The 13,509-nt window shown below is 34.6% G+C and overlaps 1 protein-coding gene across 3 annotated transcripts in view; it reads right to left on the bottom strand.

Annotated features, from left to right (window-relative positions):
- The window catches only part of LOC148303558 (mannosyl-oligosaccharide alpha-1,2-mannosidase IA-like), a 261,141-nt gene that overhangs the window by 18,644 nt on the left and 228,988 nt on the right, over window positions 1-13,509 (bottom strand). Inside the window, exons 1-2 of one of the 3 annotated variants that reach the window (XM_088269726.1) lie at window positions 8,812-8,962; window positions 5,631-6,006 (exon numbers count right to left, since the gene is read on the bottom strand). The exons of 1 other annotated variant lie outside the window; for it this stretch is intronic. In XM_088269726.1, the coding sequence (XP_088125852.1) occupies window positions 5,631-5,921 (291 nt within the window). In that variant the 5' untranslated portion in view covers window positions 5,922-6,006; window positions 8,812-8,962. Of the gene's footprint in view, window positions 1-5,630; window positions 6,007-8,797; window positions 8,963-13,509 lie in introns of those variants that run through there. One more of the 3 variants, XM_088269727.1, reaches the window with a different exon arrangement.

Genomic DNA, 13,509 nt, shown 5'->3' with positions numbered 1-13,509 from the left:
TGGTAAGGAAGCAAATTGCTAATGTAACTATTATCGAATGTGGTGACGATCGGATGGCGGCAATAACCATACAACATAGCCACGGAGTCACTCTATTGGTAAATGTTTATATGCCAGTATGTTGCAACGAAAACCTGCCTGTCTTTGTGGACATCTTGAGCCGAGTTACAGCTATCGTAGATGAAACTCAAGTGAATGAGTTAATTTGTATGGGAGATTTCAATGCGCCCATACACAGTAGATTCATGGAGGAATTAGATGCCTTTTCTCAGGAAAACGAGTATAGTATCTATGACGTGAAAAAACTCGACATCAGCTCCTTTACGTTCTTCAGTGAGGCGCATAATACTACCTCTTGGTTGGACCATTGTATAATATCCAGTACGCTCGAACAGCGGATCACAAATATCCATATTGACGACAACCAACAGATGTCCGACCATTTTCCACTACACATACAAGTGGAGATGAAGTGTAAATATACATCTAAAAGTAATACTCAAATAAATGAGGAAAAAATTAATTGGAACAAATACAGTCAAATACAACTGAAGAAATACCACGATAAGACAGAGTCGCTCTTTAAGAAAATAATAATTCCTTACGAAGCTTTAACATGTGAACAGTGTATAAACCCACATCATAAATTCATTATTAAAGAATTTTACGAAAGTACGATAAAAGCTATGCGAAATGCCGCACAACTTGCATTTAAAGTGAATGCAGTGGGGCCCAAGAGCGGAAAACAAAATTCAGGAAACATTCCAGGATGGAATGAGCAAGTAAAACAAAGCCATATTAATGCACGAAATGCCTTCAAAGCGTGGCTCATAGAGGGAAAACCGTCTACAGGACCAGTTGCCCAGAGGAGAGCGGAAACGCGAAGTATTTTCAAAACAAATCTACGCACGGTGGTGAAGAATAAAAAACAGATACAAGCCGATATATTGGCAAAGAATATGCTTACTGCTGATTTCAAAATGTTCTGGAAACAAACAAATAAAATGAGATCGTCCAAAGCTACAAGACCCACAGAAATTGATAACATAACGGGTGACGGAAAAATCAGCGAACTATGGAAAGCCCACTTCAGTTCAATGTATGAGAAAACAGGAAGTGCGGAAAATTGTAATATTTACAATAATAATGCTAACAATATGCATCCACTGAGTCCCTGCATTATACAAGTGAAGGAAATCCAGACTGCCATTAAGTCACTGAAATGTAATAAAGCCGCCGGAGGAGACGAAATTTGTGCTGAGTACCTTAGATATGCTAGCGCGAGAATACACGTACTGTGGGCGCTAGCTTTCACAGCAATGTTCCGGCACTCATTCATACCTGAGTCTCTGTGTACGTCAATAATTATACCTATTGCAAAAAATCCTATGGGAAATTTAACAGAAAAAGAAAATTACAGGCCAATAGCGATTTCCACCATGGCGGCAAAAACCATAGAAAACATAATGATGGAGAAAGCTGTTGAAAACCTAAAAACGACCGACAACCAATTTGGTTTTAAAAAAGGATCGGGAACGGACACAGCTATCTTCGCTGTTAAAAATACTATAAATATATATGTGCGCCGAAATACGCCAGTATATGCCTGTTTTATGGATCTCAGGAAAGCATATGATACAGTAGTACATCACATTTTGGAAGAAAAAATACAAAAATCAATTGAATGTCCTACGACGAAATGCATGTTAAAAAACTGGAACGAAAATCTCATTTACAGAGTAAAATGGGGGACCGAAACCTCAACTCCGTTTAAAGCCCAGCGAGGACTCAAACAAGGTGGAATCACATCTCCTAGCCTATTTAACCTTTACGTGGATGCATTACATGATAGGTTAAACCAAGTAAATGCGGGATGCTCCATAGGAGGAGGGAGAGTGAATGCCATCTCATACGCCGATGATATGGTCCTGATGGCACCATCGATAGCTGGCCTACGTAAACTTATTGCCATCTGTGAATGTTATGCCACAGAAAACGGCCTAGAGTACAACGCCAAAAAATGTGAGCTTGTGGTATTTAAACCCAAAAATTACTCATTAAAGGTACCGCCCATAACTATAAATGGACAAGAAGTTAAGCGGGTAAGTAGCTTCAAGTATTTGGGACATATCCTACAGGAGAACTGTGCGGATGATGAGGACATCAAGCGCCAGTATCGTGCTCATTGCGTGCGGTCCAATATGCTGACACGCCGCTTTGCCCACTGCTCCGCGCAGGTAAAAAATAGACTGTTCCAAGTGTTGTGTACGCAGCAATACGGCAGCGAACTATGGTGTAAGGTTACACAACGAAGCTTAAAGAGCATGAAAATATGCTACAATAACGGCTACAGAGCTTTAATGAAGTTACCCCGACACTGCAGCGCGAGTGGTATGTTTGCCACAGCACGCCTACCACATTGGGATGGCCTGTTAAGGCACCGAGTGGCAGGCTTCCGGGAGAGGCTGATGAAGAGCTCCAACCTCATCATAAAGCGGCTTGTGGAGCACAGATGGGGGCTGGACATGTGGCGGCACTGGAGCGCAGTGCTGCGTTTGCCAGCGAGCTAATTTTCGTCTACATCTCTCCAAATTTATTATTATTTTTATTTTTATTTTATTTTTATTTTGTATTATTTCTTTCAATTTCTTATTTCCTTCTTATTTCTAATTTCATTGTTTAAATAAAATGTTGTAAAACATATATGGCTGACTAAGTATTGCACCCACCACTTAGTCAAGCTGGAATAAAGAGTTAAAAAAAAAATAAAATAAAAAAAAAAATAAACAGATTAATTTGTTTACAAAGCGGGTTTCGTCTCAACACAGGCTATGCCTTTTTTTTTTTAAACCCTATCCGCACCCCAATGGTGCATAGGGCACTGTGTCATATAAACGCAGTGTTATCTTGATCGTTTACACATGAAGGAAAGGTGATCAGCCCTGCACTTCAGGTACCAGTCCATGGTAATATTGAATAAATATTAGTGAAAAAATCACTTATATTTATTTTACCCCCCTTGGGAATCGAACCCGGGACCTCCAGAACGGTAGCCGAGCGTGCTGACCATTACACTACGGAGGCGGACATGCCTAATAAGCCAAAATATAAATATATTGTACGATACTTACTATGTTAATGAAAAATAACATTGGGTATAATTCAAGCTTTTTTCCACTTTTATCTTATTTGACCAGTGACCGGGTTTCATCGTCACGGATGAAACGCGGCCACTGGTCACATAAAATAGAAGTATAAGTACACATACAGCTGTTGTTTTTATTATATAAAACGCAGTTCCACCGAGAAATGTCAATACAAAACTTATAATATTGTCAATGTCAATTAAAAATCGAAATAATATTGTTATTATGTATAGCGACTACTGTATCGCACAAAATGAGGTTTTGCTCATACCTTCGAGAACGTGAATATTCAGTCATTTTTCAAAAAGTTAAATCCCCTTATCATTCCGTCTCTACTGGTGTACCCCAGGGATCAGTCCTAGGTCCTCTTCTATACCTTCTATATACGAAAGACATAGAAAATATTATAAAGTCACACGGATTGTGGTCTCACTGCTATGCGGATGACACTCAAATTTATTTTTATTGTAGGCCGGAGGAAAAATATAAACTTGTTGACTCTATTAATAAGTGCATTGAGAGAATAGGAGAATGGATGGCTGAAAACAGATTGACGTTAAACCCGTCTCTGGATAGCCACACCTAAACGACAGAATTTGATTGATAACACGACACCACTCAATCCAAAGAGTACAACTACACCGGCCGTCAAACTGCTCGGCGTGTTCTTAAATTCTGATCTCTCCCTTGAGACTCAAATTAGCAAAACAACAAGTACATGTTTTTATCAGCTAAGGCAAATTAAAAGCATTCGCAAGAATCTGCCAGTTGATGCTGCCCGTCAATTAATAAATGCGTTTGTAATATCGAGAGTAGATTATTGTAACGGTATATACACGGGTCTACCAAACAATAAAATGACTCGACTGCAATCAGTGTTAAACGCAGCAGCGAGACTAATTTTTGGAATTTCTAAATTCAGTCACATCACCCCACTACTTCACAAACTCCACTGGTTACGCTTTCCCGAAAGGGTTGAGTATAAACTCTGCCTACTCATGTATAAATCAATACACAATATGGCTCCAGAGTATCTTAAGGAGCTGTGTATTCCAGATGAATTGGTTGATAGACGTCTCACGCTTCGATCGGCTACAACATCGGCAATGGGCAAAGTTATCTTACCAGCTCGCAACCAACGCACTAAATTTGGCGAGCGTGCCTTTGCTGTTGCAGGACCGACGGCGTGGAATGCTCTTCCACCAATGGTTAGAAATAGTGAGAGTGAGATGATCTTTAGGAAAAGACTAAAAACACATTTGTTTGCTAAATCATTTCCACCATAATATTTTCCCCAATTCATTCACCGTGAAGCGCCCTTGATGTATTTTTTTACGAAAATGGCGCTATATAAGTTATCCAATTTTATTATTATTATTATTATTAATAAGTAAAAACAAACAAGTAAAAGCATCATTAGATTCTCTCAATATAATTCAATTTTCTCCGCATTTTTATAAAAAAAAAACATATTGCAATTTCCGCGACCGTTTTCCTATATTCATTTATTCAGTTCATTAGTATTTTTATAGAAAAGTCGATCTCAGTCTCAATCACGATGAAACCGCAAGCTACCTCTGAAATAAATTGAAATATTAATATATTTCAGGGGTAGTCAACATCCATTAAGATTGTAAATAGCCCTTGGCGTATGATGGGTAGATAAAAAAAAACAAACAACGGGCGTTAGATTCAAAACGAAAGTCAACGATTGAATGGTAATAATATTTATTAAAACAGGCATAAGTATCTATAATATATTTTATTTGAGGATGTTTTGTTTTGTGATACGAAATTGGTTGTTTTTATTTAATGAGGCGTATTTTTGAAGCGATATATTCAATTGATATTCTTAGTCGATTGTATAAGTTCAACGTTATCATACAGAGAAATAAAAAAAACTTAGTTGATACAAATAGTTTTACTATTAAAAAGAAGTTATTAAGAATCGTGCACACATTTCGTGAAAGTTTTTTTTTTCTAATTTCAACCGACAGCCGATGTTGTTGACGAAGATTTATTCGAAAATGCAGTTGATCTTTTCATGAATCGTACCATAAATACAACTTTACGAAATTTGAGTAATGTGATTGACAATCGTGGGTAGAATGACGAATGTTACACAGTGTAGAAAGTGATAAACCAGCCAATGACAGATCATTAACCGTGTAAATGACTTCCATAAACCTAGACTTTTTCATCTGTGTTGAGATATCAATAAAAATCTTGATACTAAGTAAGGGACCACGCACATAACCTAAGACAGTTACAGACAGACATTACTATAAAAAAAAACATTTGTTTTTGTTAACACGTATGAAAATCCTTCATGAAGGGACATTTACTTTACGCAATTTGATATTACATAATTCTGATAACGATATAAAGTGGCAGCTGTTAAGACATTTAAAGATGTCATTGTGCACGATTTACAGGGTAAAAAAAAAGTTATGTAAAAAGAAGTCAAAAATGTTATTTTTGTACCTCTTTCACTTTATTTCTCCTTTCTACATTCTCTTCAGAGATCAAGTCCACTCTGTCTTCAGTGTTGAGATCAAACGCATCCGCCGGCCTCTCCGCGAAGGTGCTCCGGTTGGCGGAGGCATGTTCAAAGTAGACGATCTCGGCCTTCGTGGGGCTCGGCATCAGGCGGGAGTAATAGCTGCCGAACTTGCGGTTGGGGAAGTCCTCATGCTGCGACGACACGAGGACGAGCAGGAAGACGATGAACCCGCAGGAGACGACGTAAACGAACAGCCGACGGATGCTTCTCATCTTAATCACTTCCAAAACTTCTTTGGCACGGTATCACAGAATATTTTCGTATCACATTAGGCAATAACAATAAGGACCTACACAGCTAGAGACCAAAAGGAAATGAGACATTATTATTACTCTTTTTAACGTTTGATAACACTCTTCACCAATGATCGAGTGAGCGAGTTTTTAGACGTGTTTGATTTATATTCCTGCAAAATCTATTTCTTTATACCATACCGTTTTTTTAAATCTCTGAATGTTTTTTAATAGTTATTTTAACATAAATGTGGAATTGTTTAATTGGCTTTTTTTATTAACGTAACTATTTTTGTTAATGTAATGTAATGTTTATTATTGTTAATGTAACTATTGTTTATTATATCATTTTTTTATATATAAAGCTGTACAATTACCGAACAAATAAAATGAAAATAAAATAAATAAAACATCTTTAAATAAATTAAACTTAGTCTTAAAAACACTTTTGGCGTCATTTAATCATCCCGTTAAATATTAATCAAGGATTTAGAAACCCAAAATGTTGTGGGTAAAGTAACTGAACGTAAAATTGAAAGCGTCATAAAAAAAATCGCATTTTCAGGCGTCTTCCAATATGTAAAATAATTCGGTAAGGATAAAGTATACATTTAAAAAGGGTCTCTGCTAAATAAAGCTTACTCAAATCAACCATAGATACTGCCCGTGAACTCGCATATGATGCGACGTATGAATGAGTTAAACAAATTGAGTAGTGTGGTTGTCAATCATGGGTAGAATGAAAATAAATAGAATTTTCATCTACGTTGAGTTATATTAAATTTATCAGATTATTACCTCCTGCGTCCTACCATCAACCGTTACGGTAGCGGATGATAATTCCCAGTACCAGTGCTTGAAATCTGTGTAAACGCAACCCGTTTCGCCGTGGTCAACATAATTGCCAACGACAATAAGTAGAAATTTGAATACACTCTATAATGTCTAATGGCAGTTTCTCTATACTTTCTTTCGTTCAAGCAACGTTACATTGAAACGTATCAGGCTGGCAGAGTAGTATTTTATTATGACTTATTTAATAATCAAAGTACTGGTAAAAATCACCATACAGTTTCTATTTCTAGTCAAGGTGCTTCCTTATTTGAAAGTTGTCTGAAACTTTTGATATAGTGATATATTTTCTAGTGAAGCGCCCTTGAGGTAATATTTTATGCAATTGGCGATACATAAATTATTTAAAATTACTTGTTGATATATGTAACAGTTTAATGTATCCACCAACTATAACTAAATTCATTACGCCTATAATCAAGATTCATATATTTAATTTCATTAATTGATTCGGCAGTCAATTCGTGGTAAAATCTATACATTTTTAATTTAGGTTTTACTTAGTAAATATCACTATGTATTTCTTAAAATCTATTGTGACAAGCGTTTCTTTGTGACAGTGGTATTTACTAAATAAAAAAAAAAACAAAAATTTAACATTTTTTTAACAAACTCTTAAAATAATGCTTTTTTTGCAAAATGGACCCAAAACCAAGCCTGTGCTCAAGCTTTTTCATAGTTCTAGATAAGAAAAAGTGTAAACTAGTTAAGTTGTACAGTTTTAAAAAAATGGACAGTATCTGAATGGATCATTGTAAAAGAGAAAGTCGACTTTAAAAATATATGATGCTATTTGCCGATCTCTAAAATTTCTCGAGCTATATTTTCAACAAAAATATTATTCGTATCGGTGTTTATTTAAGTAACGCTTTATGGTAACATTATTTACACTTGATACATTTATTATTTAATTTAAATGTCTACTGGTTCCGGAGTATTAGTTTTACCTTGGATGAAACAGTTTGTATAAAATTTAATACGTGGCATAACTAACAACCGTGTTAATGTTTCTATACATAAATAGACTAACGCTTTAAAAATATATTTTACTATTAATTTTATTGTGTAATAATCACCTGGTAATAACGCATTGTAATACAAACGTGCTTGAACAACATTATAAATGAGTATACAGATAGATAAAACAAAGTCAGTATTGTAACAAGTAACCAAATAAACGTCTTTATTATGACTGTTTGAGCTTTTTAATAAATGTACCTTTTAAAGTACGTTTCAAAATGGAAATTAAAGTACATCTAAAAGGGAAAAAAGGTAAACAAAACGAGCTTAAATAAGAGTAAACAAAGAAGAATGTTGATAATACATCGATTCAAAGAAAAACATTAAGTAAACTGTATCACAATTCAATAATTTGAAATGTATTATAGTATTTTGGAGTTTAAATATCTAGACACATAAATAATCAATACATTTGTGAAATTTCAAAATTTAAGTACATTTTATCAACCAATAAAAGAAACTACACACATCTATTTTAAAGGCCACGTAAGTTTTCATTAAAAACGTTGGACATAATATAGAATCGGACACTATACTACTTAGTGTCCATTTTTTTTGTCAAAAACCTGAAAAGCGTTATGAATGAACAAATAGGAAAATTCATTAAAAATAAAGGGAAAAGAACCACGTGTAACCGGTGTGTAGCACGCGCTATACTCGTTCTAGTGTATTTTAAGTTATAATACCAAATATATATTCAGGAAAACGTAACAAGGGCTTTCAATATTAATCGGACCGGTTATGAAATATTCACCGATTGTTTTGAACCATTGAGGACCAATGTACGTCTCATTCAATTGATATTATCAAACAATATTATCTCAAAAATACGTAATACGCACACACTTTTAAGAAAATATTTCAAATTGAATTTTTATTCTTTTATGAATCTCTATATGATTTTATCGAGATTGCAGGGCATATTTTTTCTTCACCAAAGCATTCGAGCGCGCAAAAATTAGCTCGAAGAAAATAATGATTACAAAAATCACAGCACACGTTACGACTAGAATCGGATCACAGGATTTTCGTGACGGACAGATCAGATGTCTGTAGGGTTGTCACTAGTTCACTAAAACGAATCACGAGAAACTGGTAACTGTCAGTGACTTGGAGCGAGGAACGCGCGACTCCGGCAATATAGAGCGCTCCCGTCGACAACGAGCCGAGTACTAAACCGAGCCATGTCGACGATTAGATTACGAAGTATAATGCCAGCGTATCATTTCCCTCGATTTCCGTAATCAACCAGTTGCCAATCGCGACAGTAACCGAAGCCCCGCTAGTAAATAATCAAAGATCACCTTCAAAGTGTGCGTTTGAACAGCTCCGCGGATAAATTCAACAGTCGGCCGTAATATTTCCGCCGATTATGTGGTCAAGTTTGACTCGACAGACTGCAATACTTGAAACATGAAAACCATTGCCGCTTGATTGACAGCAGAGTCGTATTGAGAATACAGATAAAATCACCTGTGTGCAAAAGGTATCGAGTACACAATATACGTCACGTCGAACAAAATATAGGAGTTAATCAGCTCGTAAATGTACTTACGAGGTTTTCTCAATGAAAAGTGGTATTACACAAAGTGAACGATGAATGATAAGGAGAGTGTTATATTACCTTACTTCAAAGTTAACAATGCTTTTAACATACAAAATATTTTCTAAATGAGCTTTCTTATTGTAAAAGTTCAACTAACTAAATGCCCCATAACGAAATAAAATACAGGTGATTTTATCGCTAGGATGATCAACGCCGCTATAATTGACTACGTATTCATAGTTGTGTGAATAAACAAAAAAACAAGGATAAAATTATAACATTATTTTTTACATCTCAACGTAAATAAAGAAGCATATCCAAGTCTGGGTATTTACCGGGCTTACGACCGTCATAGGCTGGTTTAAGTGATCACTTTACACACGTGTAACATTCACCAATTCTACCCACGATAAGACAGCCACACTACTCAAATTCTTGAAACTTCTAGATATATTGATCAAACTCGAAACACAGCATGCGAGAGTTCACAAGAGACATCTATGATGAGATGAGGTAAGCTTTTATTAAGCAGAGACTCTTCCATTTGTATGCGAAGTCCGAATACTGGATTATTTACATATATTTACTTAAGAAATGCTTGAAAATATCATTTACAATTTTTATTTAAGGTTATAATTTGACCAGTCAATTTATTTACAAAATTTTGAGTGTGTCCAAATACTTGTATTTAGACACACAAGTATTTAGACAAACTGTAAATAAAAATATAAGTTTTAAGAAAATCGTTTTTTTTTTTAGTTTAAAAATGTATCAATTCGTAAAAGCCGGAGTGCACTTGACGTGTGAGTCACTTTACTATTCCCACGTATAGTCGGATAACGGAGGATTTGCATTTAGTTTAAATAATTAATTGAGGTTAAATTTCCATTCGAGTGGTAACGCGGGCTCTTAGGAATATTAAACATTACCTTTCGTATAAATATATCGATTTGTTTATTTTAAAAGGTCGACTACGTTACATCTAGATGACCATGCTTTGGAGCAACTTTTCAAGCTACATGATAGTATGTATGTAATACCAGGAAATATCACTTTGTTGTGCAGTGATGAGGTAATGCTGTTCTTTAAACCTGTTCGTACCCCAATGGTGCATAGAGCACTGTATTAAACGCAGTGTTATCTTGATCGTTAACACATGAAGTAAAGGTGATCAGTCCTCCGCTTTAGGTACCCAGTCCAGGTTAATATTGAAGAAATATTATAGTAAAAAAATCACTTATATTTATTTGACCCCCCCCCTGGGAATCGAACCCGGGACCTCCAGAACGGTACCCGAAAGTGCTTACCATTACACTACGGAGGCGGACAATGGTGAATGCTACACTAGATTTATTACTGTTACTGTAAAGCGCAAGTCAAATAAACCATTTTTAATTAATGTATTACTTAGTAAACACAACTTTTTCCTAAAATCTACTGTGACACGTGTTTCGATGCATTCCGCATCATTTTCAAACACCGTATGACGCGAAAATGATGCGGAATGCATCGAAACACGTGTCACGGTAGATTTTAAGAAAAAGTGGTAATTACTAAGCAATACATTAATTAAAAATGGATAGATTTTACCACAAAGTGACTGCCGAATCAATTAATGAATCAAATAAACCATGGTTGAAAATGCAGAAAACTGACATATTTAGCTTTGCTTTGCAGTCGACCACGGGATTTTCCATTTTATTATCATGTAGGTATAAAACGCAGTTATATTCACGAATCTCAATCGGCTTTATAATAAGGATTCGGTTCATTCATATGAATGGCGAAGTGTATAGAAATTACATGACAATTGGAGGACAACTAATGTAGCAAGCAAAAGCTCCTGAAGTATTGACCTTTTTTTAAAAACACAATTTCATATTTGATTTGATCACAAATTCGGAATAAAAACACATTTTTAAAAACAATATGAATTTTAATTAATCTCTTAAACAGCTGTGTAAAACAGATTGATGTAGAAACACAGGTTACGTAAGATATTATGTAAAATCAACATAGTATCCAACGTCACTGTTAATGAAACGCATTTGTTAAAAATATCTTTTATTTTCTAAAAAAATAACATGTATTTTTAACATAATATCTCTCATTCGTTAAAAATTTCTCATTTTTTCAATAATATTTTAACATACATATTTCAATACATCGATTGGGTCTGTTTTCCCAAATGAAGAGAACAAGAAAACACAAAAAATACAGCAAATTACTCAATAGTGTATTCTCCTTCATTATTTAAAAATAAATTTGTCGATAATGTATTATATTATATGTACAGTATCAATAATGTGTTGAAACCTATAATGTCAATAATGAATTTCATATATTTTGAGCCCAGAGTCCCAAATTTTTTTATTCAACAAAAATTCCGACGAATAATACAATTGACATAGTTTTAATTTTATTTAAAATCATGCGATTTCATATTTTGTGATGAAATCCAACTATGTGGTAGTACTACCGATCTTTATGCAAACCCAATGGTTCATAGGACACTGCATCGATACTCAGTTGATTTTAATTATATATGTAATATAAAGAATACAGCGTTTCAAGTCCAGGGCAATATTGAATAAATAAAATAGTAAAAAAAGTACATAAATGTATCAAAATACTAATTTCAAACATAGATGTCACCGACAAAGTTACATCCAGTAGATTTCTTCAATTACAGCATGTATACAACATTCGAAAAAAATAGTAATGTGGTTGTTAACCAAGGGTACAACGGTGAATGTTACAGAGTGTATAAAGTAATCACTTAAACCAGAAAATGATAGGTTGTAAGCCCTGTTATTAAACTCCAGACTTAAATATGCTCCTTCGTTTGTGTTGATCAATAAAAAGTCCTATAAAAACTTGTAATTTAAAAATTGAAATATTATAAATAGCTGAAACCTACCGAAATGGGTTGAACATGGAATGTAATAGTTGAAGTAATAAAGTGAGGCAATTATAACCAAACAAAAGCGTGCCAACGAGGTCAGATTTTCATGAATCAATAGAACGATTAGCAAAATACGGACAGATAAGGGGTGTTGTAATGCCAATAATAATTATAATCATGAAATACGGATGTCGTGGGGTAGAATAGATAATAACCACGCGCCATTCATGAATGATTCCATTGTGTCTGCGGCGATGTGGTTGAATTAGCTAGTTTCACCACGAAATAAATACATATATCACGCTAAAAACAACAACGGAAATATACACCTGTTTTTTTTTCAAATAAAACAACACGGAAAAAATCTGAAGTTAATATTTCTTGATAAATATAGAGTATTTTGATAAGAATACCAATGCACACATACACCCGTTTTTCAAATAAAACGACATGGCAAAAAACAATCGGCCGGTGAAATTTCTTGATAGTATAGTGAGTTTGCTAAAAATACAAATTAAAACATAAACCTGTTTTTCAAATGTACGACACGTCAAAAAAATCAGCCGGTGAAATTTCATAATAGTATAGTGAGTAGTAATACAATAATGATATTTTAAAAACTATGTGGGAAGATATCAACTTTTTGATATAAATTAAACGTCGTGAAAATGCAATTTACATTGTTTTCACAACAGGTTCCCTATATAAATATTAAGTAAACAAAAACCTGGCAGCAAAAACTAAACTAGCAATGCACGACGCATTTCTGGCACCAAACCTGATGTATGGAAGTGAAGCATGGAGTTGGCAAAAGAAGGATGAAAGAAGACCGAATTTAGTCAAAATGCTTACTCAGATGAATGTGCGGTAAAACAGTGTACGATATATGTTCAAATGGTCAAATACGGAAATAATACAAAGTGAGATAAGCATTATCGCTAGTATTAAGAAAGGTGTAGTGAGATGGTTCGGACATGTGCAACGAACGAGTGAGGAAAAAACTGAGAAACAAAATATAAGAGGAATGAAGTTGGAAATAAAAACAGAGAAAGACGGAGGAAAACATAGGATGATGAATTAATTCAAATACAAGTGGTGAAGTCAGGAGTCGGAAATAATCGCCGGGGAGAAAATTAAAAATTGACGTTCGAAATAGGGTTTTTCTCATTTTTTCATCACTTGGATCATCCAAGTGATGTAAAAATGACAAATCTGAACACAAAAAATAACAGCCGGACAGTGTC

Source organism: Brachycentrus maculatus, unplaced genomic scaffold, assembly GCF_059751285.1.
Source record: "Brachycentrus maculatus isolate JH-2025_06_01 unplaced genomic scaffold, ASM5975128v1 h1tg000362l, whole genome shotgun sequence".
In the NCBI taxonomy this organism is placed as follows: Eukaryota; Metazoa; Arthropoda; class Insecta; order Trichoptera; family Brachycentridae; genus Brachycentrus; species Brachycentrus maculatus.
Note: the sequence above shows the minus strand (reverse complement) of the source record. Positions and strands in the feature narration are given on the sequence as shown.